A 27,142-nucleotide genomic window follows, 5' to 3' on the forward strand; every position below is an offset into this window, starting at 1 on the left:
CACCAGTGACACTCTGCAGTCTCCATTCCCTGAACTTGCAGAGCTATAGGATGCCTAATAGAGGGAGAGAAAAAAAAGTCTAGAAACAAGAATTTCACTAACACAAGTCAAACAAGGAAAGGAAAAAACGGTCTAAGTCAGCTAGTGACTAACTCCCTGTCTCCAACCCCCCTTCCCATCCCTTTCTTCTTCCACCTCTAATTCATCCTGTCTCCATTTTCTTGTCTCCTCTTGGATGATTTCCACTCAATTTATCTTCTCAGTCTTTGAAAAGGACACTTTTTTTTTTTCTTCTCCATTCTCCAGACTGGAGCAGCAACAGCTTCTCCTTTGCCCTTGTTCTTTTATAGTCTCTCCCCATTGCTTTCCTCCCCCACCTCTAATTCTATTACTGTCTAATGTTCCCCTCAAAAAGTGCTGGCAGTATGGGAGTATTGCACACAGCTGGTCCACTGCTCCCTCTAGTCTTCCTGATCAAAGCTTTCCCATCTGGCCAGAAACAGAGCAGAGAACTGAGTGCTGATCAGAGTTCTCCCAGGTGCTGGAAGAAGGCAGGAGTTACTGGTCAGTCCTGGAATCCTTACACTAGCCAGATAGGTCACAAGATATTAGTGCTTAAGAATAAGTTTGCCAATTGTTTTAACTTCTCTCTTGGTCCCAAACTCAATTCTGAAATTTAGCAGCTGTTACCCTGAGAATCACTAGAAAACCACATCAACAGAAACTGCATACCAAGTATGGAACCCAAGGTTCAAAACATAAAGCACTAATTTTAGTGATCTGATTTTAGGTTGGCTAAAACTGTATCAGAATTGAAGTGCAGTGAAAAAAGCAGATAAAAGGTAAGAATGAAACGATATTTAAACAGTTAGAAACAGTTTCAGGACCAGTAAAGTTTTCTAAACACTGGTCCTAGGACTGAAACCTTTTAAATCCCCATAAAGTGGATGGGGAAAAAACAATCCAGTTTGGGTTCAAATTTGGTTTCAAATTTCAGAGGCACAGCACAAGTTTTTAATGCAAACATGAACAAGTTTTTAATGAAACATGATGTGAAATGCAAGCTAGGACACATTTTAAAGTTGATTTATCTCAGGACAGCTTGGATCTCAAACTGTCTTAGCCAAGACCGTCACCAAGACTGTCACTACTTAAGGGTTTTCTCCTCTCTGGTGAAAAGCAGGGTTGCCTTTGCGATCAGAAAACAAATACTTTTTCACTCTAACACAACACACCACAGATCTGTCTCTGATTATACAGGCTTGATTTAGACAGCAAATTACTCTGGAAAATGATCAAGCCAAATCTGAAAAACCATGCTGAGGGCATGAGAGGAGTCCATGCTGGTGATGAAGACAGCATGACATGGCTACTGTTTCTCAGAGTCAGACCTCTGCTGCTAAGGCAGCAAGAAGCCTCCTATACATTTAGCATGTTGCTTCCTATCCTTAACTGACCTGCACTTCAAATCCCAGGTGTGCTGACTGACTGGAAAATCAGTCTTTAGACTGAATATAAAAACTGACCTCTTACTTCAGTTTCCCAGTAAAGGCCACTGAATGGCAGTTGTGCTTCATATGGCAATTTGGGCAGAGCCCATGCATTACTAGTCATATCAACTCTCCTCAGCATAGGGCATAGGCCACAACTGGCTGCACAGAGCCAGAGTTTAATAAAAGGAATAGGCCAGCTCAGCTCATCATCCACTTGTTATTGGTAATTACAAGGAAACTGAAGCAGCAGCAGACCAGTTATTTTCAGCCTCAGATTGAATGTACTAGTGAGCCAGTCAATACCTACAGGATTTTTGAAGTTCAGATCAGCAATTTGCGCAACTAGTTGTGAGTAATTATGTTTTATGTCGCTACATGTGCATCTACAGTGCCTAATTCAACGGGGCATCAACTGCTTTTGCAAACTACTGCAATAAAAATACCACCACCACCTACCATATCATTCAGAGCAGGAATTGGGTTTACTTGGATTAACGGACAACAGGTTTTTTCCTAGCTTGACTGCATGCTAAATTCTCAACAGTCCTTAGAATTTGATGGGTCACCTCAGGTTTGGAGAAAGTCAAAAGTGCAAGGGATTGCCAAAAAGGAAGACTTCATGTATTGTACATAACCACACTCCTTCCACATGAGTAAATATCAGAAAAAAAAGTTAGATTAGAAATTTCTGCTAGCAAATTAATTAGCTTAGATTCTCCAACTCATTTAGCTGTTTTACTTCCCATTCCTATTCCCATCCACGTAATTAACAGATGTTCCAGTTATCTCTCATGGTTTACCATACCATGAGTATGACTATTGTTTTTAAAATTTCAGAATGATGTACAAAAGACTACCTAAAGTTTGATTTTTTAAAACCATTTTTTCTGCCTGTTTTTAAACTACATTAGAAATTCATGTCCTGTCTAGCTTGGATGACTATGATGACCAGAAAACTAGTGAAATGAAAATGCAAGAGACAAGATAGTAAAAGTGATTTTCAGTCAAACTGTTTCCAGTTTATAGGGGTGTAAAAACTTTTTTTAATGTAACTCAAAAGACTAAGTAGCAATTGGGAGAAATGAAGCTTTGGTTAAAGATTCATTACACCCCTCCTCCTTTAGTTAAGGCAAGAGAGTTGATAACAAGCTCCGAGATCCCCCAAACAAGTTCCCCAAGGAAAACTTGAGATGTCATTCCTAATATTTCCAAGGGAAGGAAAAAATAAACCCTTGACCTTCTCTCTCCCAAAACATAATTCCAGCTTTTAAAAACAGCCTTTAGGTCAATTTTAACTAAATCAAGGAGTGAAATTTAAAGAGGCAAAACAGACTGAGTCATGCTAAATAGGCCAGTCAGATTTTTTCAAGAGGTTCTTAAAAGTTTTGTGCAAGTTTTAAAAGCTTTGCCTTGCCCTGCCAAAAGCAGCCAGTCAGATTTGATACAGCCATTAACTACACCATTGTCTGCACTAGCAAGTGTGCAGCATACAAATGACTCCGCATAAAATGACAACAGTTGAGCTATTCCAACAGCTTCTAGAAGGCACTTCTTTCCAACAATTATATCTGTTTGCCAGATGACAAGCTTCCCTCAGCATTTTCTTCCTTATACCACCGTATGTATTCAGCAGTCTATGAAGAAGCATGCTTTCAACAAAGCCTAGATTCTCCAGGCTTAAAATTCCCAGGAGACTCCTCTCCTGCCCTTCCCCCAGCATCTCATAACAGTCAACTGTTATATTTTCAGCCTCCTGTCTGTTGCTTTTAAAAAAAACCTTATTTGAATGTGATAGTTTAATTTTTAAAAGTAAATAAAAAATTACATCTGGAGTTAGAATTGAGATTTTGAAATTTGTAGCTGTTTTCTAAAATCTATATGTTCATCTTGTAAGAGATGAGTATCACATTAGCACCAGAAGTTTTAAAAAAGCAGAAGTGTTCATAAAAAATTGTGGCCTTCATTCCCCAGTGTAGAGTGCTGTGCGATTTTATACATATCAAGGGCAGATTTATTTTATTATGAACCAGCTTTTCAAAACAACCCAAACAGGATATTGAAATGGAAAATGTAACAAAATATATATACACACGTATACAATTCCCCCTACTTTGCACCTTGTCCATATGAGTAAAACCCTTCACCATTATTTTAGAGGAAGAGTGTCAAACCATATGACCCATGGGCCAAATCAGCTCACACAAGGTAGTGAAATTTTGGTCCCGCTTACATTTCATCATCATCACCATCTACTAGTCATTCTTGAGAATTTTAGGAGATGAAACAGGGAAAATGAGAGTGAAAACCTTAAAAGGGAGTAGGAACTGAAGATAGCTACAGGGAAGAAAATGAAGAGGGAACAACTGAGGAAACCTGACAGACAGAAGAGGACAGAAACAGAGAAAAGAAGAGAAAAAGGAGCAGACCAAAAAACCCAACCACTCAGGGTACTGAATGGGCCAATAAGATACTGAATAATATATACAACTTCAGTTGATACAGAAAAAGCTGTATTCTCCCTTAAATCTCTGTGCAAACATCCCACAAACATCAATGAGACATCAACTGTGCATTGAGGAGAGTACTAAGTCCTGAGTTTATATCCCAGCCCACTGACTGTAATAAAACATGAAATCCATCCCTCCTTGTCCTGACGCCCCCATGCTAGAATTTTTTTTTAACTATCATGTCTAGATGTTGCACAGGTCTCAGAACAGTGCTCTATTTTAAATTATAAACTGCCAGATCTCCCACTGCCACTCTCTTCACCTCTGCTGAACTCCATTCCTGTCTGTCCTTACCCTCTCCTCCCCTGCACTGCTACTCCTCACTCCTACTTCCCTTGGCTTTCTATTTAACTGATCCCCTCCTAAGTATTCCACCCCCCAAAACAATGGAACCAACATGCCATTTATCGTCATTATATTGCTCACTCAGCTAGTGTGTTTTACACCTTCCACCACCACATGGCTGTCTTGAATGTTTAAACAATATTGTCTCTGTTTCCTTGTACTCTCCCACCTCTCTGTATCTGTTGTCTCGTCTTTTACTTGGATTGTAAGCTCTTTGGGGCAGGGACTATCTTTCTGTTCTACTGGGTGTTGGTAGAGAGCTGAGCTTAAAAGGGTCTTGGTCCAGGATTAGGAGTCGTCACTGCTGCTGCACTACTACTACTTCTGATAATGATAATAAAACACTTAGTTTCCTTGTGTCCATCATAATTTTATATTTCCTTTTATAACAGGGGAAGAGTGGAAGGGACATCTCCCCATTTTACAGATGGGAAACTGAGGCTCAGGGAGAAGGCGGCCCTGATCCAAATTCCACCAAAATCAATAGAAAGACTACAGATATGTCTGCACAATGATTAAATAGCCGCAGCAGCCTGGGTCATCTGACTCAGGCTTGCAGAGTTTGGGCTGCAGGCCTGTAAAATTGCACGGTAAATGTTTGGGCTCAGACTTCAGCCCAAGCCAAAACATCCACCCTGCCATTTTACAGCCCAAGCCCTGCAAACCAAAATCAGCTGACCCAGGCCAGCCATGGGTGTGTAATTGCAATGGAGACATACACTAATTCAGTGGTTCTCAACCTTTCCAGAGTAGTGTACCCTTTTCAGGAGTGTGATTTGTCTTGTGTACACACAAGTATCACCTCACCTAAAGACTACTTGCTTACTAAATCAGACATTAAAAATACAAAAAAGTGTCACAGCAAACTATTACTGATAAATTGCTTAACCTTATAATTATATGGTAAAAATGAGACAATAGATTAGAATATAAATATTGTACTTATATTTCAGTGCATAGTATACAAAGCAATATAAACAAGTATTGTTTGCATGAAATTTTAGTTTGTACTGACTTTGCTAGTGCTTTTTATGTAGCCTGTTGTAAAACTAGGCAAAATATCTACATGAGTTGATGTACTTCCTGGAAGACCTCTGCGAATACCCTTGGTTGAGAACCACTGCCCTAGTTGACTTCAGTGGCCTTTAGATCAGGAAAAACATTTAAGCATAAGTTTACGTTCAAACTGCATTCTGTTCAGCAGTTATTTCCAGAATATTTTGATTGAGAGGACCGTACAAGGCTTGTGTGAGCTTTTGAACATTTCCATGGCCTCCTACGTATTTGAACATATCCTGCCCTTCCTTTAGCTGTGGAAGCGTCTTAAGAAACTGGAGCCTATGAGGTGATTCACCAAGAGTGTAGTTTTTCCTTAGGATGAGAACTAGAGAAAGTAAAGCGGGGCTTTTTTCTTCAAACTGATCAACTAAAATCTTTGCAATCAAGTATTTAACTGCATCTGGATAACATTTCTTTAAATGAGTGTCCAGGAGTCAGAATGTACAATCTTAGCTTTATTTCCTTAAGACACTATTTAAAATAACAAAACTGAATAAAAGTGACAATGACACTAAATCCAGGAAGATAAGTAAATGGATGGTTTGTAAGCGATCACATACGACCTTGAGGACATATTTTAGATGTTACATTGGAGGGTTTACTGTACATTTTATTTGCCTATCTTGCTGCAGCATCATGACATTTTTGTAGTTTCTTTTTAAAAAAATACTGTGCAACCAGATGAGAAATTCTCAAACACCAAACCAGTAAGCTGTTGCCAACATTAAATCAAGAAGAGTTAGCAGAATGTTAAGTAACATGTTCTAATAGCAGAAGTCCTATTGTTGCTCAATGATTTAAGATTTTTTTTTAATATAAAGGAATCCAAGCCTTCTGTACGTTGGGATACAGAACACACCTCTGATCCAACTGTCTATGCATAAAGGACATAGTCAGGGACAACTGCTCATTTTAATATCTCATTTCTAAAGGACAGAAAACTTAAGAGTTTATAACTAGCTTTCTCACATAGGACCATTCCTTTAAGCTTCTGCTGCATAAAATGTGCATGTCGCATTAGTTTAGCTGTTTGGATTGTTTCCAAATACATACTTAAATGCTGAAAGGAAATATTATATAGCACCATAAATATGCATTGCACATTACAAAACAGAGCTGCAAAAAAACCACCCTTGAAATATAAGGCCTTGTCTACACTGTAGTTTTTAAGCTACTTATGTAGCTATACGGATATAATTGCTGTTACAAATCCCTAGTATAGATGCACTGCACAAATATAAGCCATGACTACCTAGTGCATTGCAGCCACACTAGGGATTGTCACTGATGCAACTACATCTGTACAACTACACCAGTGGTGACTAAAGCCTCCTGTGTAGACAAGCCCCAAACAGTAAAGCATATGCATAATTTAATTCATGTGACTATTTCCAGTGAACTGAATTAGACTATTTTCACAAGCAAATAAAGCCTGTCCTTAAAAAGTGTTCGCAGGTTAGTGCCTTGAGAAGGCAAGAACAGAAGGAGGTGGTGCCAAACAAGGATTTTACATTTTAAGAGTGATGGGGGGGGAGGACCAACACATCTGTAAAGTGCATGAAATGGATTTTAAAAATTATGTGTGTGTATTTATAAAGTAATAAACTATTGGCCGTTAAAGCATTATAAGCCAAATTGTGAGCCTTTCTAGAAAGAATACAGAAATGTAATTACAGAACTATAGTAAAGATTATGCTAGTAGCTACAGTACAGCTCTGATCTGGAAGGTCCAAATCACTGCTATGAAGTTTGTACACGTATATGCCATATCTTCTCACAGCGCTACATTCCACAGAAAGACACTTTGCTGCCCTAAAGTGCTATTCCACTGATAAATATAATGATTCCTTTGTGGAATCACCCAGTAAGAGCCACATACCATCCTCCCAATTGGATGTCCCCCTTCTGAACCTCAAGGATCTAATGATGTAAGGATCGCTGAGAATGAAAATTCTGACTTGGTCAAATGGTTGCCTGTATTTTTATTTTTAATTTTTTTTGTGAGAATTACAAGTCTGCACATCCAACCATATCTGCAAAAAAAAAAAAGAGGGTTACCTGACTAATGTTGACCCTCAGAGCACTTTAGGATTCATTAATCTGCAAGCCTGTATAAAACATGAATGGAGAGGGTGAACGACTTACCTAATATTCAACTCAGTGGCCAAGCTAGGAGAAGATAGACCTCCTGACTCCCAGTCCTGTGTTCAGACCATCCTTCTGTATAGCCATGGAAGACGTTTACAGACATTTATAGCCCCAGCAAGTGAAAGAGCAAGCTACTGTATTATCACTTCTCTTTGAAATTATGAAGAATCTGAGACGTGACATTCATATTTGCTCAAGTTTAATAGGATACCAGCCATCTGGTCAACTTTAATTACTAGACGTGTATGTTACTGTCTAGATAAGATTTGAGAGAGACAGAGAGAGAGGAAAAAAAAAAAAAAACCACTTACCAGGACTCTCCACCCGTTTGTAGTGGTAGGGATTGATGCAAACCTCTTTCTGTTTTGAACCGAAGGGAAACTCACAGCATTCCAGTGGTTTCAGTTCATGATGGCTCTGGAGGTCTGGCCAGCGCCACACTCTACAGTAAATTACATGTGGTAGCCCTTTCCGGTGCGAAACCTGAAGCCTGCCATCCAGGGAACGGGGAATTGTAACACAGTTGCTGGGCTGACCTGGACAGCTTAATGCTTTTTCCAGTTCCTCCATAGCACCCTTTTTCTTCTTTAGTTTTTTAACTAATGCATCAACAGCTTTCTCTGCCCATTTTTCTTCTTCATCCCCTTGCTTCCATCCCAGCAGCCTCTTAACTGCTGGGCTTGTGAAGGAGAATAGGCTTGTCACATTCATGGTGATCAACTCAGTCACGCTGGATACTGAAGAAACAGAAAAGATTGCCCCCTGAAAAATGGACTCAGCAGATCCTGTATATAAACGGGAACCAAAAGTTCGCCTGAATTTATACGGTTTCCTCTGGCTTTCTGATTCTGAAGTCTCGAGAAACTGAAACTAACATTCCAGCTTGAAAGAAGTGATCTTTGTGTTTCAAACTGAAGTCCAGCACCTGTGGGGGGGTGGGGAAAAGAGAAAATTTATTTTTAGTAAGTGAACAATTAAACATGTCTAGATGTGAAAGTGGAATGATAAAACACACAAACAAAAAAAACCTACATAGCCAAGTGCTGACAGCCTTCAGAATCTGACTCAACTGGCAGCATCCAAGTTATTACAGAACATAGATCAATTTGTGCACATGACGCTGGAGGAGAGGTTCTCAAATACTTCAGCATGAACCACATCTTGACAGGCAGTGAGTTTCACAAACCACTTCTATTACCATTTACAATTGCACACATTTCCCTTTGTAAAATAAACCTAAATAAAGTAAAATCTGAAATTATGACAATTTATGTTAAGACCTAAACTCTCATGTGTGCTGCTGAAGTTTTTTTTTTTTTAAAAAGTCAAATCACTGAACCAGTAGAAGTCACTGGATCAGCACCAGGACTCAGAGTTTGTTGAACCAGCTTAAAAAATTATTATTAATTATTATTAATAATAGCAGCAGCCTGTTTTGCAGATCCGAAAGAATATTTTCTTCATTTTAGTTTATTCAGCTAGTTCAGTTCTATGACTAGTTCATTCAAAATTAAGAAAATCAAATGGGAGTTGGAAAAAGCAGGAAAGTTTTTCTTCTTATGTCTAAAGGGGAAAAAAAAACAAAAACAAACCATGGTGTAAGCTGATGAGATTTACTAGTTCTATAAAATCTTGAAGGACATAGTCACCAGAAAATCAGTTCAATTCACTAACTACAGATAGTATCTCCTCCGTTTATTAAAATCAGTTTTAAATAAAAAAGCATGTGCAATTAGCTTTTGCCCCCTTTGGTGTAACCAGCACATTTAAAGTGATTTTATGAACACAAAAAATAAAATAAAAAATGTTAGTTTAGTGCAGGAGTCTCAAACACGTGGCCCCCAGAGTTACTTCCTGTGGCTGCCAAGCTCCCCTCCCCCGCCGTCCCTCCAGTGCACAGTGTCCCTGCTCCTTTGCCTACCTCCAGGCACTTCCTGCTGCCAAACAGCTGTTTGGCGTCGCTTAGCACTTTCTAGGAAGGATGGGGGGGAGGAGCGGGGAGCCACGTGCTCAAGGAGGCGGAGAAGATGCGGGGCAGGGGCAAGGACAGGGATTTGATGAAGCGGTTGGAATAAGGGAAGGGAGGGGGCGGAGCTGGGGTGGGGACTGGTGACGGGATTGGAATTGGGGTGAGGAAGCAGTGGGAAGAGGCAGGGCCTCATGGAAGGGATGGAGTGGGGGGCGGGTTGGGGCAGGCTTTTGTATCTTTACATAAAAAGGTATCAGTGATGCGGCCCTTGGGCCAGTGTACTAGTCCTCACGTGGCCCTCACGGTGATTTGAGTTTGAGATCCCTGGTTTAATGCATTTTAAAAGAATTCCAATTTCTACGCAAACAGCTTGTTACAAATCAAATCACAAGTAAAAAAATTAATCTAGTAAATGAACCATTCACCATTTTCTAACAGTAAAAATATAAACAATAAGAACCTGAATAAATCTGTTAAACTATATAACTGCTTAAATAAATGTCTGTAGATACAATATATCTTCCTGGTTAGCTTCTACACTAAATTTGGTACTTTTTTGCTATGTTTAGTTGCAAATCAATGTTTTAATGTTACCAGCCAATGACAATCAAATCTGTCTTTATAAAAACAAAAAAGTGATACATCAGTTAAATCAAGATTTCCTTCTCGCTGATTTAAATCATGATTAAAATTTACGATTTAAAAATCAACCCACCCTGCCTTCCATTCACAAATTTAACAGCCCTATCGAGTTTATAGCAAATGCTTAGGTGGAAAAAGTATTTTTAGCTGTCTTCATTTTAGCAGCTGATAACAAGGACAGCCAGCAGCACATGACCACCCAGCATTCTGCAGACCATCAGTGATATAGGGACCAGAGTTTGAAAACCACTGCAACTAGAGAGTTTGTGAATACTGTGACCTGAAATAAATTAGATCAGCTTGTTTATCTCAATAAAGTTATTTTTCATTTCAAAGGCTGACTTAAAACTTATCACAAAAGATTTAAAACCAAAGATCTCTGTGAATATCACATTTAAAAAAAAAAAGAATAAAAAATATTCAAGCCACATATGCAGGCTGTAGAAAGTAGCCATCATGACTTTATATGGACCCATCCCAGGGGCTACATGACAGTTTCAGGTTGTTATATTAAATCATGAAGTCCAGCAGAAAACTTATGATGAAAAGACAATTTTTGATAAATGGGGTAAACTGTTGCCATCCGGAAAAAAAACCAAGACAAAATTAAAAGCAACAAGATGTAATCACATGCAGTTTTGAACAGAATCATACACCAAGTCTTCAACACTAATTGTTGGTATATAACAAGAGATATCTTTAAAGTGACAGAAGCTGTGTGTCACCAGATATATTTTTACATTTATTTTCTGGACTCTGCCAGAATGAAGATGTCACCAGTTTATTCAGTGGCTTTGCCATATGTATCAACATACCTGGAGTACTTTCAATTAAAATGAAACACCTTAAGTATTTTGTCATGAAAATATTCTGATAATAAATAAATATATATATCTCATAGAACTGGAAGGGACCCCAAAAGGTAATTGAGTCCAGGCCCCTGCCTTCACTAGTAGGACCCAGTACTGATTTTTGCTCCAGATCCGTAGAGTGGCCCCTTGAAGGATTGAACTCACAACCCAGGGTTTAGCAGGCCAGTGCTCAAACCACTGAGCTATCCTTCCCCCCTAAAGTTGCTCTTGAAGTTGTATGAAATATAAAATATAGAAAAAATAAATTGTCAACACTGTTTATAACTAATCCATGTTTGTCTGTACTTGGTGCTAGTTTATCCCACTGTCAAGAAATCTTTAAGAATTCAAATCAAGTTTAGTACAGTATTGTCAATGAAATGGAAGATTTTCATGAGCCTGGAGCAAATTTAAGAATATATTCAGTGACCTGGACATTTGCTATATTATTTGATGAACTCACTCAGTTACCACCACTGATGCACTCTGGATTTTATCCTTATGAGGAGGAGGAGAAGGATGATTTTATCCTTATGTGCACTGCAAAGTGCTCCATTAAGTGCTGTGGTGAGTTAAGAACCTCATCATCAGAGTTCCACGTGTGGTTAGTAATGGAAGTTAGTCCTGACTTTCAGAACACTCTCTAATAAATAAAAATAAGTCTTTGAATGAGCAAATATCTTCCTCCTTTCCCAAACATGGCTGTGACTTCAGGGATACATCTAAAGTAATCAGCTGTTTGAGCTCTGATCAGATTTCCAAAACTGCACAGGCTAAAGCTTTTCTTAAAAAAACAGGGAACATAACAGGTTAAAAGTTTCAGTTTAAAAAGAGCCTTCTCTATGTTACTACTAATTTTGAAAGTTACTGTTCAACTCTTTATGTGAATCCTTCCAGATTGGACAATGAAAAAAAACACAGTTTCACTTTTATTTATAGTCTGCTTCAAGGTTCACATCCACTAGCACAATATTACACATTTCAAATGACTAAAATTTAATGGGAATGTTTGTTTATTTCTTTTTTTTTTTTTAAACTGGTTTCCATTAGAATGGAGAAATTTTAAACTAATCAATTTTATTTTTACAAACCGTAAATCTTGGGCCTACATAATGGTGTTCTTTTAATGCCAGTTGCTGAACATTAACTAGTTGTGGGTATCTTTTCATTTGGGCTTAATTTATTGCTATTCAACTGCTTCAACACAATAGATCAAATCCTGCTTGCACAAACTAGTAGTCTTGTTGAGTCTAATGTGGAAGGTGAACAAGATTTGCAATTTTCTCTATTTTCAAAAATAACGCCATCATGGTTTTAAAAAGTAAGTGTCATATCAAGGTACTCTGTACATTTAGCTGTGGCTAAAGACACACTCTATAGAAGCAAGGACTTGTACACTAGTTCTACAAGACTCAACAGGACTTTCAAAAACATCCAGCACCACACAGTTAGGTTGGTGTTAAGAACGCTTGAAAATCCCATATTTATATTTCACCCACCTATACTACATTGCATAACAGCACAGTCTAGGGCAGGGTTTTATGAACTACATTTCTACCCCTTCAAAAATTCCTTTACATCCCTGTGGCAACTGCACAGAAGAAAGTAATATTAGGAAAGCCTATATTTTTAGCCATCATTCAAGTGCATGATATTTAGCAGCTGGAAATGCCAGCATCATATGACTAGCCAGCTCTCTCTATGGACATGCACCATAGTCTGCTTTCGGACTGCTTTTTTTTAAGTTACCTCCATTTTGATACGCTGGATAATCTATTAAAAATAAATGGGACAAAGACAACACACGTTTCTAAATTAACTGTGTTGAAACTGTTACACACTGAAGTCTGCTATGAACTACTCTAACACTGAAGTCAAGACAGTATTAAACTTTAAAAAAAAAAATAGGTGGAGTTTTCATTTCCAAGAATTATAAAGTGTATCCATAGTTCTGAGCTTTTGCCAGTACATTCCGTTTTCCTTTCTGCCACTTTTGGTTTTTGCAATGCATCATTTCCTGTATTACTTTTACACAAAGTGGTCTTATCAGTTTAAAGTGCAAAATAAAGATTAACACGAGTCAGCAGATGACATAGATTTTCTCCTCTCTTCCCCAGAAAAACACACATGCCCTTCTGGGGGAAAAAAGTGTATGCGCTCCCAATAGCTAAGTCACTACCAGTCCTTACGATAAACATATTTATCTTTAAAGGTATTGTACAATCAGAAAAATAAGATGATCTCCATATGTTCTTGAACCTGGTTTAAAGAAAATCTAGTTCCTGTTTAGTAAGCAACCACTCCTTATGTCAAACCACACATACCTTTACTGTATTCTGTCTATCAGCCGCTAAGCTGAAATCAACAAACTTGTTTCAAATGCAACTACCTCTTTGTATTGTTTTTCTTCACTTTAACTAGCTTTTATTTAGTCTTTGGACCTTTCAGAGATACTTAAGAACAAACAGTTTAAAACAAAAATGCCACAAACAGCTGCATCACTTGCTTTGTATTTAAACAAAACTCAGCTAGGCAGTTTCCCTAACAGCAAGATTATTTCTCTTTCTAGCATCCAATGAAGAGACAATTATAACTAAATCTGTCAGCAACACCGAGTGACTAGTTTGATAGTGAATATTTTACTGCCTTCAAATGCCCACAAGACAGTCTGTAGGAAAGGTTTTGGTGGGTGAGGAGAGGGGTCAGGACAATCAAATTACCACCACTGATGGAGGAAGGGAACCAACTCCTAGTCCCAGGGCTTGTCTACATCAGAAAGTTGCAGCGCTGGTGAGGGAGTTACAGCGCTGCAACTTTGAGAGTGTCCACATCTGCAGGGCATCACCAGCGCTGCAACTCCCTGTTTGCAGCGCTGGCCGTACTCCCGTTTTGTCTCGGGTGTAGAGGATCCAGCGCTGGTGATCCAGCGCTGGTAATGCAATGTAGACACTCACCAGCGCTTTTCTTGACCTCCGTGGAAGGAGGAAGCCTCTGGTAATCAAGCTGGTTTCCTTTCCCGGTTTGCTCTCTCGGTCCCGGAGCCAGCCAGCAAACCGCGGGGAAGGAGACCTGCTTGCTCGGGGTTCCGGGACCGAGAGAGCAAACCGGGAACGCCGCGGTTTGCTCTCTCGGTCCCGGAGCCAGCCAGCAAACCGCGGGGAAGGAGACCTGCTTGCTCGGGGTTCCGGGACCGAGAGAGCAAACCGGGAACGCCGCGGTTTGCTCTCTCGGTCCCGGAGCCAGCCAGCAAACCGCGGGGAAGGAGACCTGCTTGCTCGGGGTTCCGGGACCGAGAGAGCAAACCGGGAACGCCGCGGTTTGCTCTCTCGGTCCCGGAGCCAGCCAGCAAACCGCGGGGAAGGAGACCCGAGCAAGCAGGTCTCCTTCCCCGCGGTTTGCTGGCTGGCTCCGGGACCGAGAGAGCAAACCGCGGCGTTCCCGGTTTGCTCTCTCGGTCCCGGAACCCCGAGCAAGCAGGTCTCCTTCCCCGCGATTTGCTGGCTGGCTCCGGGACCGAGAGAGCAAACCGCGGCGTTCCCGGTTTGCTCTCTCGGTCCCGGAACCCCGAGCAAGCAGGTCTCCTTCCCCGCGGTTTGCTGGCTGGCTCCGGGACCGAGAGAGCAAACCGCGGCGAAGCTGGTTTCCTTTCCCGGTTTGCTCTCTCGGTCCCGGAACCCCCCTTGAAGCCGCCCAACAGCGCTGCAGTGTGGCCACATCTAACACCACTTGCAGCGCTGGTTGCTGTAAGTGTGGCCACTCTGCAGCGCTGGCCCTATACAGCTGTACTAATACAGCTGTAACAACCAGCGCTGCAAAATTTTAGATGTAGACATGGCCCCAGGTTCAGACAAACACAGAGGTAGCTTTGACTCTTGTACTGACTTCAGTGTTTACTTTAGTGCTCAGTGGGGCAGACAAAATAAAGAATTCCAGTAAAAAGGTTTTAAAATGTGTACAAGTCAATAAAAACCAAACAAATTCAGGCATTAAAATTGTGAGACTGCCAAGGGGGATTGGAAACAAGGAAATCCACACAACCCCTAAGAGGTTTTTTCCATTCATTTTTCCACACCTAGTTCCATGGTTCTTTTCTCAATCTTCATTAGCTATTAATGGTATAAAGAGATAATACAAGAGATTTTAATTTGCTTCTTAGAAAACAGTCATTTGATTCACTTCTCTGAAAGAAGCTCACGTCTTTACAGCTAGGGTGACCAGACAGCAAGTGAGAAAAATCAGGACAGGGGCTGAGGGGGTAATAGGAGCCTATACAAGAAAAAAACCCAAAATCGGGACTGTCCCCATAAAATTGGGACATCTGGTCACTCTATTTACAGCAATTCATTTCTTTTGAAACAATATTTAGTACTTGAAACAGAAATCAGAGTGGCTCCTCTCTGCTTTTGGTTCCCACTTGGCTCCCCACAAAAAAATATTTTCCCACACAAAACTATGCCCTAGTCTACATAGAAAATTTAGAGCGACCTAGTTACAGAACTCAAGGGGGTGAAAAATTCATACACCACCCCTGAGTGTTGTAGCAAGTTGACCTAACCCCAGGTAATGTAGACCTGGCTAGGTCAACAGAAGACTTCTTCTTTTGACCCAGATACCACCACTTGGAAGGTGGGGGGAGAAGTTTACCTACCTGAATGGAAATACCTTCCATCCACATAGGGAGCATCTACACTATGGTACTACCGCTGTGCTGCTATAGTAACCATACCAAAGTTAGTAGCTTCTTGGCTAAAAAGGAGCTGCAGCAGAACAAGACAGCATGAATGCTTAGTTTATGAAAAGCTCTCCCTTTGCCCCCCCCCCCCCATTCTTGCAGCAACCAGTGAAAAGATTTGGTTTTTCGTCATGTTCGAACTAGGTCATGGGAGAATTGAATTGTCACTGATTCAATTACAGCTATAGGTGTATACATGGGGTACAAGCTATTATTACAAATACCATGGATCAGAGTACTGCACCGCAATGGATCACAGAATCTCTCTCATTTGTGTGCAAGTTTTACACAATCTGTATACTAATTTTTGTGTGGAACATTACAGAAGAGAACAGACCATTTTTCACACCTCCTCTAAACCTGTACCTTCTTAGGATCCTTTAAGTGTGACCAACTATGCATACCCAATCTTCCTTCAATGGGAGCTGAGAGAAGTCCTCAAAGTAGGCAGCAAGAGATTTTATTGTCTGTAACACCAGCTTACCCTTCTGAGCTACAGATTCTGATAACTTTACTTACACTAAAGAGCAACTTCACAAGTGCTCCTGGTGAAGTCACGGAGATTACTCAGGGAGCGGAGTACCATACAATGGGCCCAAATTAATAGCAAGCACAAGCTAAGTCCTGAAAGAACAGAAAAGCCTCTAAACCAAATAATTTGGACTACGGCCTGTCAGTTTTACATAGTTCAGAAACTCAATTTATGACCATTTTATAATAAAAAAATAATTAAAGCTTGTAACATACACCTGTAAATCACAAGATAAGCATTTCAGACACTAAATTCAGTACTAAAAAAAATCAAGAGGTAAAAAAGGGAAAATGTGTCTTTCCTTTTATCATAAAAAAAAAAAAAATCACACCAGGGGCTTTAAGTAAACACAGAGATCATTCCCTTTCCTGACAATATGAACTGTCTTTAAAAAAACAGGTGTTGTTTACAACAATAACAAAAACACATCTGTGTGGGTGTGTTAATACACACAAAGGCAGGATAGCTGAAACCTCTTCCTATATTTAGATCTGTCTGGTCAGCTCTAATTGCTTAATTTAATCAGGACCCTCTGCAGCGGAAATACATCCATATTCATCACAGGCATCAAAGGAAACATCTTTACAAACCATATCCTTTTACAAACCAACACATGGTTCCACGCCATTCTCCCAATTGTTTAATTCCTCCTTTGGGAAGGGCATGGGATTTTATTTCTTTTTATCAGTTGAAAAAAAAAATCATTTCCCTCTAATTCTGCAGGGCAGGGCAGGAGAGGTTTCCTTTACAGGTGAGCTGAATAAAACTTGTTGATTTGTCACTTTCAGGAATTTTTATTTTTTTAAAGGTTAAAACATACATTTAAAACGGCAAATAAAATTTAGGAAGCCAGATCATCATGTGTTAAAATCAAGCTTGTAAAACACAAGATTTATTTTGTCTAATTCCAGAAGGCAGCATAGTTCAGTGCATTTCACATGGGATTGGGAGATGGAATAGAATCATAGTCTGCTGGTCCATTTTAGGATTTGCCTACAATGGGATATTTTGCATCAGAATAGCTATATCAAATGCAAACCCAGTAAAGCTGCAATGACTTTTTACACTAGTACAATGAATCTTCACAAAGGGTTTGCACTTGTGCCTCTATATAGTACCAAAACCAAAGTGTAGGAAAGCCTAGAACTTTTCTAAAGTCTGATCCTGATCTCATGTATCAGAGATTAAGTAATTTATCTCTGTACCTTACCCTTCTCATCTCTAAAATGGGGACAGACAATGCTTTATCAAAGTACACAAGACAAAATCTGAAAGAAAAAAAATAAATGTATTTATACGGTAGGATATGTTTTAATCAAAGTTCAACAACACAGAAACAGACTCTTCAAAACCATGTCAATATTATTTTAAAATAATCCTTTAAAATATCTACTTTTAATAATTACAAACTCTTTATCTTTACAAACTCCTGAAATAGCTCCTTCCCTTCCATTTTACTACTAAAATTTTTTAAACATAGCTATATGCATAGCATTTAAATCTCCAAAGCATCTCTTAAGAAAATTCTCTAAATTATTTTTTTCAACTGATAGAATTTTATAAAACTTTAAATCACCTTTATATTAAATACAATATAGATCAATCATTACTCTATCTCCTCAGCTACTTCATTTTAAAGAAAGATCTGAGTTTTATTAAATCCTTCAGTTAAATTGTCCAGCAGTCCCTTTAAAGTGTTGTAATGAGAACCCATCTGACCACAAATGTAGCATTCTGGACAAAGAAAGTGTTTAAAGATAATATAGCTTCAAAAGCCAAGTTTATACAATCACTGAAATAAACATCAAGATCTGCCAGATTTCCACCCTTCAATGAAAAGTCTGTTTAACTACTGCATGGCATTAGTGGTCTCTTGAAAACTAGGACTGGACTTCCACATTTCATTAGACCAGTTCAGTCTTGGCTTACTGAATAATTAGTGAACAGCAGCTACACTTTCAAACCACAGAAAGTGCACTTTGGCACTATCTTTTATTCAATATTTGACAATCCACCTGAGTATGCCACACTCTTATCAAGCAAAAAAGAGGCAAAGATGGGAAAGCTTGGAATTTCTTTATAGCTCATAAACTGAAGATTTTTAAAAAATTGGAGATTTACAGGAGAAACAGCATATCCATGCATCCAGACAGTGCTTGGTAGACTCAGGGAAGACCAGATCAGAAAGCTTAGCTATTCATATTCAGATAATTCATTTAAAAAAAAAAACCTAATAGTCACAAAACAAAACAACCAACCTACTAGATCCCAGGTGGTAGTGATCAAAACTCATGTTGTGATGTGAGAACACACACATTGGACCCCCCGGCAACGGCCTTGCCATACAAAAGCTAGATATTATTATAGCTTATCCTGGTCCCCTGAAATGGCATAAGCTATACCAGCATAAACACTTGTATATTGCTACAACTGCATCCACATTAGAGCTATATCAGTACAATCGCACCAGCAAAACCCTTACTACTGCCCCAAGCAACTGTCCCACACCATGCAGGGGGGTGGCAACCCAGCTACAGGCAATTTGGCATTGACAAGAATCATGCTGCTATGGCTGCAGGGCCCAAGGGAAAGCGCACCCAGGCTGAAACCTGCAGCACAAGCCTGTACTACTCTCATTGATCTCAACCAGTCCTATGACAAATGGAGACTTTGTAACCACTGCCTTCAAGGAATGATACAGCAAGGGTCCATGAACCTTGGATGTGCTCCTCCTTTTGAAATCACAAACAGAGGGGCACAAGCCTATATTTGAGGAATAAAATAAAGCTAGAAAATTGATGAATGAAGCAAAAATACCTAGAACACCCTGAAATCAAAGTATATATACATACATACATACAATTTCATGACTGCTGTTTTCCTCCATCCTGGACATTAAGGCCTTGGAGGATTTTGATCCAAGGGATGAAGGCGCTGATATACAGACAGTAGCGAACAGACCTTACAGCACACTGCAACAGGATAATTTTAAAGGAAGTGAAAACACATGCCCCTGCTATGCTTACAGGAAATATAGATATTATACAATAAAAGGAAACTGTTACAATATATTCTCCTGGTCTTCTGGTTGCTTCTGTGGGTTATTTTGTTTATGTTCTAAGAACAGGAATCAAGACAAGTAAAAGTCATTAGGTATCATTTTCTTATCTGAGCTTCTCCATTATTAATGTGCCCTACATTATTCTAAACCAAGAAATATTACTTGGGATGATGGGCTCACTTGTACATTTTTCACACTAATTGACTGACTGAGAGCAGACAATCAGTTCTTCTTCATGCCAACTGCAGAATTTCAGTGAGCTCCACTAACATGCAATTGATTAGTTATTGACACTTTCTAACTTAGCTAGGAATAATCACATGCCAAATCAGGTCCCCTCTCTCCTTTGCAGATAGGCCCCAAAAAAGCTAAGGACAAGAACTGAGTTGCATGAGTTTTTGCTAACTGGTCATGCCAATATCTTTTCCTCCTCCCCCCCCACCCGCTGACAACTTGTGCTTAAACTTTTATAGTAACAGGTGATGTTCAAGATGATGTATTCTGTGTGGATCCCACTGTAGGTGTACATACACCCCACATGTGCAAGATCACAGACTTATGCACAGCCTCAACAGATGCTGCTGGTCACATGTCCTGTGCCTCCTCATGCTCCTGTACAAGGGCATAAAGGATGGGACAGCTGCAACAATCTCTCAGTTGCCTTGCAATTTGAAGCCTGTGGTAGTTAAGAATGATAAAATAAATAAGTGTGGTGATAGCCTGGATGGTCTGGTTCTAGCTACATAAGAAAGCAAACTCCTGGAGCACATGTAGTAGTTTCTTCTTTTAGTGGTGGTTTCAGCAAGGACAACAAGCTTGATCGACAGTTTAAATAAAATCTGAGAATACCTTAGGAAAGAACTTCAGGTCAGGTCTCAGCACTACCTTGTTCCTGTGGAGAATTGTAATTGAGATTTGGCCATAAGCTCACTCACTCACTCTCAGCTGAAGTCAGAGTTAGGTCATATGCAGAACATTCTGAGAAGGACCACACTGAGGTTCCAGGTTCTCTGACTGGTGATGTAAAAGTTTGATAAACTTTAATACCAGGGGATGAGAAACAATCAAACTACTATACAAACCCACGGCAAGGTGAAATTGCCATCAGGTAGCCTAAACAGAGCTGAATGGAAGCACAGCCTGCTTCAAGCATAAGAGGTAGTCGTGGGTCTTTGGTACTAAGGCCTGAGCAGGTCCCAGATCATGCTTGGCCACCTGTATTGAAAACCTCTTCCATAACTACATCCATCTGATAGATATTTCCCTATTCTGAACAAGTATTTCCTGGACCTGGAAGGAGCAGACCCTATTTGTGGTACTCAGCCAACCAACAGAAGTACTGTCAGATGCAGTGACTCTGGGTCTGGATATAGTATCAGGCAGTTGTGCTGAGAGATCAGGTCCAGACAGCCCAGAAGCTGGATTGGTGACTGAATGGATATTTTTAAGAGATCTGTCAGCCAAAATTACCTTAGCCAACAGAGAGGCAATGAGAATGACCATGGCCTTATCTTTGCTGATGTTGGAAATCACCTGGGGAATTAGGTGAACAGGTAGAAAGGCATGGATCAAAAATTATAAAAATATGACATTGTCCTTGCTGGCAAACAAGTCTATCAGGAGAATCCTCAAAGATAGAATATCAGCTCCACTATCAATCTGTGCAAGGACCATTCATGGTTGCTCACAGATTGTCTGCTCAGGACATTCCTAAGTTAAAATCATAGAATATTAGGGTTGGAAGAGACCTCAGGTGGTCATCTAGTCCAATCCCCTGCTCAAAGCAGGAACACCACCAACTAAATCATCCCATCCAAGGCTCTGTCAAGCCAGGCCTTAAAAACCTCTAAGGGTGGAGATTCCACTACCTCCCTAGGTAACCTATTCCAGTGCTTCACCACACCACCCTCCTTGTGAAAATGTTTCCTAATATCCAACCAAGACCTCCCCCACTGCAACTTGAGACCATTGCTCCTTGTTCCGTCATCTGCCACCACTGACAACAGCCTAGCTCTATCCTCTTTGGAACATCCCTTCAGGTAGTTGAAGGCTGCCATCAACCCCCCCCCCACACTTTTCTCTTTTGCAGACTAAATAATCCCAGTTCCCTCAGTCTCTCCTCATAAATTATGTGCCCCAGCCCCCTAAACATTTTCGTTGCCCTCTGCTGGACTCTCTCCAATTTGTCTACATCCCTTACACAATGGGGGGAACAAAACTGGACGCAATACTCCAAGCCTGGCCTCACCGGTGTTGAATAGAGAGGAATAATCACTTCCCTCAACCTGCTGGCAATGCTCCTACTAATACAGCCCAATATGCTGTTGACCTTCTTGGCAACAAGGGCACACTGCTGACTCATATCCAGCTTCTCATTCACTGTATCCCCAGATCCTTTTCTGCAGAACTGCTGCTTAGCCAGTCAATCCCCAGCCTGTAGCATTGCATGGGATTCTCTCTTACTAAGTGCAGGACTCTGCACTTGTCCTTGTTGACCATCATCAGATTCCTTTTGGCCCAATCCTCCAATATGTCTAGGTCACTCTGGACCCTATCCCTATCCTCCAGCATATCTACCTCTCCCCCCAACTTAGTGTCATCTGCAAACTTGCTGAGGGCGCAATTAATCCCATGATCCAGATCATTAAAGATGCTGAACAAAATCAGCCCCACGATCGACCCCTGGGGCACTCCACTTGATACCGGCTGCCAACTAGACATTAAGCTGTTCATCACTACCCGTTAAGCCCAACAGTCTAGCCAGCTTTCTATCCACTACATAGTCCATTCATCCATTCCATATTTAACTTGCTGGCAACAATACTGTGGGAGACCATATCAAAAGCTTTGCTAAAATCAAGATATACCATGTCCACTGCTTTCCCCATATCTACAGAGCCAGTTATCTCATCATAGAGGGCAATCAGATTGTTGACGACTCTCAAGAGGTGAATAGCCATTGGTGTGACCTTGTTCTGATGACATCAAGTCTGGAACTAGATGGCCTCCCAGACCACAGGGGTGAGAAGGTGCCCCCCCTTTTTTCTTTTAGTGCAGGCCATAGCTGTGCGATCCATGAAGATTTGCACTACCAAATTCCAGAGGACATGCTAGAACTCCACACAGCCAGCCTGATAGCTCTGTGCTCCAGGATAGTCATCTCCAACTCCGAATTAAAGGACCTGATCCGTAGACTTTTCTGCAGATGGTCCAATGAGCTCCCCAGCCTGCCCAGACACATCTTTGAGTGTCCTTGTCAGGGAGGGTACCTCTATCAGTGTGTTTGTTGGGTCCAACCGCCAAGCCAGCTCTGCAATGACATGCTGGGAGCATAGAAACCATCCTGTCTAATGTCTTGCTGAGGAACAGACTGACCTGGAGGAGCTGCAGATGAAGTCCGGTAAATCATGGTGTCCTGTACATGCAGGCTGACATGTGGCTAATATTGCCAGACAAGGCCATGCTGTCGTAGTCTGTTTTAGTGTCAGCTGAAGAATGAATGGATGTAATGTCTGGAACCTGTCCTCTTCGGGTGGATATGCACTTTCAAACCTGGAGTTCATCACGGTTCCTATGAGGGAGCAAGAGATGATTTTTCATTATTCACCAGCAGACCCAGCTGAGCAAACAGAGATAGGGTGTATTCCAAACTCACTGAAGTCTCCTGATGTGATTTCCCTCTGAGCAGCTAGTCATCCAGACAGGGGTAGAAGTGAATGCCCTGCCTTCTCAGGTGGGCCACTAGCACCAGTATGCATTCTGTGAAGACTCTTGGTGCTGTGGAGAGCTTGAATGGCAGTATCTTCTACAGGTAAACAGTTTGCTCCCTGCACAATGTAGTTCCCCAGTGACCCGAGGGTGGCCCTAGCATCCTTTAAGGAGCGGAGCGCTCATCAGTTCTTCTACTGAAGATCTCCACCTCCTTCAAATGGAAGGTCTTGTATGGTGTCCTGAATCTTTCCTGATATTCCTGATGCTAAAGCCAGGAGGTTCGCCTCATGGGTATAGCCAGTGCCATCAACCTGACCATCACATCAGAGGCATCAATGGCTGCCTGTAAGGCTGTTCTGGCAGGCAACTGGCTTTCTCTAATGATCTCCTCTAACTCCTCCCCAGCATCCTGTGACACTTGCTCCAAGAGGAGAGGGATCTCTGGCAAGCTTTGGGTCACTCTCAAAGGATAGCAGGGAAGTATCCCTGCTGGACACTAGGAAGAAGGAACAGGGTGGTGGTGTGGAGAAGTATTCTTTAAACAGTGGGGCTGAGGGATGATGTCTCCTCTTCAAAGTCCAGTGCTGTTAAGGTGCCAATGATGCCCCCAGAGGGGATCTTGATGGCTCAGGGGGGACAGGATGGGACGGTGGACCTTCATCCCATAATCACCACCACAGTAAATACTTCATCGGTGCCATTTTAATTAGTGCCACCCTCCAGGCACAGATTTAGGCATCCTGTCCTTGGAAGGGTGATTTATTTTCCCCTCTCTATGCCGAGAGAGGTGTCTGGCTCTGCTTGGCCCTTCTTTTCAGCCTCACCTTTGTGTTGAGGCACCAGGGCGAGGTCCAACAACAGCAGTGCTGTTCACTGAGGAGCCAATGCAGAGGCCGAGGCCAGTGCTGAGTTTATTGGCACTGATATCAGAAGGGCAGCAGTTTCGGGGTTGACATAGCAGCAGTTGGTGCTGACAGCCCAGATGCCAGGGTAATCAGAGTCAATGTGAGCGATATCTATTTTGACAGTTTTCTTCTCTGCCTTCCTTTGCAAGACTTCTTATGTGGTGCCTGCTTCGAGGGGCACTTGCTGAAAACAACCATTTGGGTTTAGGGTGACCAGACAGCAAGTGTGAAAAATCAGGAGAGTGGGTGGGGGTAATATGAGCCTATATAAGTAAAAGACCCAAAAAATCAGGACTGTCCCTATAAAATCAGGACCCCTGGCCCCCTATTTGGGTTCGTTGGAGGTGATGTCTCCTCCTGGTCTGCTGTGATACACTAATGCACATCAATTGCTCAAGTCGACGTAGTTGCAGCCATTTGTCCCTCAAGTTGCAAGTCCTCAATGAGAAGGATTTACACATCTAGTACTTATCACGGATGTGGCTCTCTCCCAGACAGAAAAGGCATAGGCCAGGGGTTCTCAATCTTCTTTTTTTCTGAGCCCTCCTCCCCCTCGCCAACATGTTACAAAAACTCCACAGCCCACTTACGCCACAACAACAGTTTTTCTGCATATAAAAGCCAGGACCAGCATTAGGGGCTGGCAAGCAGGGCAACTGCCCAGGGCCCCATGTCACAGAGAGCAATATGAAGCTAAGTGACTCAGGCTTCTACTTCAGCCCTGGATGGCAGGGCTTGAGGCCCCGGGCTACAGCCCGATGCAGCGGGGCAAGGGATACGAGTCCATAGCATCAGAAAGGGATTAAATCTCGAAGGCTGAGAGTCAAACATGGCAGTTGGCTCAAGACACTGTACCTGAGGAAATGGGGGAAATCCTCCTGTTATGTTGGGTGGTCTTTGTTTTGTTCTTTGTTTTTTGTCAGAAGTTTCCGAACAATACAGTTAATAAAATAAGAGTGAATAAGTATTTCTTCAAACTATGCATAAAAGATGAGTCTGAAGCAAGAGAAGGGTAGCAGGTCAAAAAATAGTCATCAGGTTCCATCTTACTGCCGTGGACAGTAAGGGGGAACTGCGGGAGGGTCAAGGCTGTTCCACCCTTTATCCCCTTGTACAGGAGCCTGAGGCGGCACAGGTCACATTCACGGCACTGAAACACCTAGTCAAAGAAAATCCGAGCTTTGGGCACCTACATACTCAAAGAGCCACCTAAGCTTTCATTTACACAAAACAAATAACTCCCTCACTCAACAGTTCAGTCCCTATATGCACAAAGATAGCTTTAAATAATGAATTGAAGTTTTGTCTACATTAGATAACTAGTTTGTTCCCCCTCGATCACTTGAAATGAATGCATTTTACATCTATACAAAGAGCTTCTTCCTGTGATAATCAGGGGCTCTAACAGATGTTCCAAACAGGCCTTGATTTTCAGGAATAAACAACTGAGTCTGAATCATTTCAGTGCTCATGCCTGATACAGTGTTTAAAATAGTTCTACCACTGGGAGACAGGGAATGCTGGGAATAGAGCTATCAGCTGCAGCTCATAGCTGCCTCTGCCAAGAAACCTTCTGCAGTTCATCAGTTCAACACTCCTGCCATTCCACTCCCCACCTATTGAAATACTCGCCACTCCACAGGTCTCTTCAGCTTTTCCCCCAACCTCCAAACTTGTGTCCACAGCTGTACAGCCACCTATGGTTTAGTGAATGCAAGCCCCTTTCTGAAGGTTCACTTGGGGTTGATCAAATTGTGACCTGTAGTTACCAAGCCAGGGGCAGTCTATTTTATTGTCAAGGTTCAAGACCTCTTGACCAAGGTATAGTCAAGGCCCAGACTCCAGAGAAAAACAACAATAATAAATAAGATTTTGGGGTCTATTCAAAAGCACCTGGCAGTCTGGATTAGACCCCCAGTCTGCCTATTGACTACCCCTGACTAAGCCAATTGTGGTTTGCCAGCTGGTGAGTGCATTAGCATGATGATAAAGACAAATTCTAGGAGATATCAGTCCAAGGGCTTGTCTACATTACCTTCTTGATCGATGGGCGGCGTTCGACCCAGCGGGGGTCAATTTATTGCATCTAGTCTAGACATGATAAATTGACTGCCAAGCGCTCTCCCGTTGACTCTGGTACTCCACCAGGGAGAGAGGTGCAGGAGGAGTCAAAGGGAGAGAGAGTCAGCCATCGACTTACCGCAGTGAAGACACCATGGTAAGTAGATTAAGTACATCGACTTCAGCTACATTATTCACGTAGCTGAAGTTGCGTAACTTAGATTGACACCCTCCCTCCCCCACCCCCCAAGTGTAGACCAGGCCTAAGATGGCTCCACTGTCCCTTGTCCCATTACTGACTCCCAGCCTGAGGAAGGTGCCCACTTTCCCTGCTACAGCACTGTTCTATTAAAGAGGGCAAGCACTAATCAAACAACATCCCGCCACCCAAAAAAAGGCAGAGACCAGCCTTCCCACCTGCCAGTTAGCCAGGAGATTGAGAAAGGGGAACCCTGGTGGAGAAATACGGCCTTTTCTATGGGAACATTATGAGGAGCTTAGGTGCCCCGCCCCTCACTACTCTGCTCTCAGTCCACAAGCCACAGGTTGTTTGCCACATGAGGACACAAGTGGGTAGCATTTCTGGTTGGGAGAATGTGAAGAAGTGGAAGTGGGGGCATGGTCAGGAAGGGACTCTCAGCCAACAAGCTATGCGAAGAAGTTCACTGGCCAATTTGTCTGAGGCTTTAGGACAGTTACATCAAGGCTAGATTCTAGGTGGTCTACAAATGTTAATGATGGTGTACCCAACTATGTCTGGTATCTGATTACAACTGATGGGGCTTTATGCAGTTCTGTCTACACAGCAGGATATAAAAACCAGGGACGTACTTATGAACCGCCTGTTAACAATAAGAGCCGATTGAAAATTTTCAGAAGTCAATACTTGTTCCATTGCAAATAAAGGACAAATATTTTCCAATCAGCTCAATTACACTATTATATGGAAAAAAGCTGTGCGTGGATTCAGCCATATTATTACCTTCTTACAAATTCAATAAGAAAAAAAATAAAGAGTGGTTCAGCCATTTTACCACTACTTTGTGAACAAAAGCAGAATTTTTTTCCAAAACTCTGTCTTGAACAAGTTATTCACCCCATATAAACAAGTCCACAGGTCTAATAT

The 27,142-nt window shown here is 41.5% G+C and overlaps 1 protein-coding gene across 3 annotated transcripts in view; it reads right to left on the reverse strand.

Moving 5' to 3' along the window:
- The window catches only part of SMAD1 (SMAD family member 1), a 75,593-nt gene that overhangs the window by 32,726 nt on the left and 15,725 nt on the right, over positions 1-27,142 (reverse strand). For 2 of the 3 annotated variants that reach the window (XM_030564971.1, XM_030564969.1), the window contains exon 2: positions 7,864-8,477. In XM_030564971.1, coding sequence (XP_030420831.1) covers positions 7,864-8,263 — 400 coding nt within the window. In that variant the 5' untranslated portion in view covers positions 8,264-8,477. Of the gene's footprint in view, positions 1-7,863; positions 8,478-19,138; positions 19,193-27,142 lie in introns of those variants that run through there. The other variant, XM_030564970.1, reaches the window with a different exon arrangement.

This window comes from Gopherus evgoodei, chromosome 5 (genome assembly GCF_007399415.2).
Source record: "Gopherus evgoodei ecotype Sinaloan lineage chromosome 5, rGopEvg1_v1.p, whole genome shotgun sequence".
Classification (NCBI taxonomy): domain Eukaryota; kingdom Metazoa; phylum Chordata; order Testudines; family Testudinidae; genus Gopherus; species Gopherus evgoodei.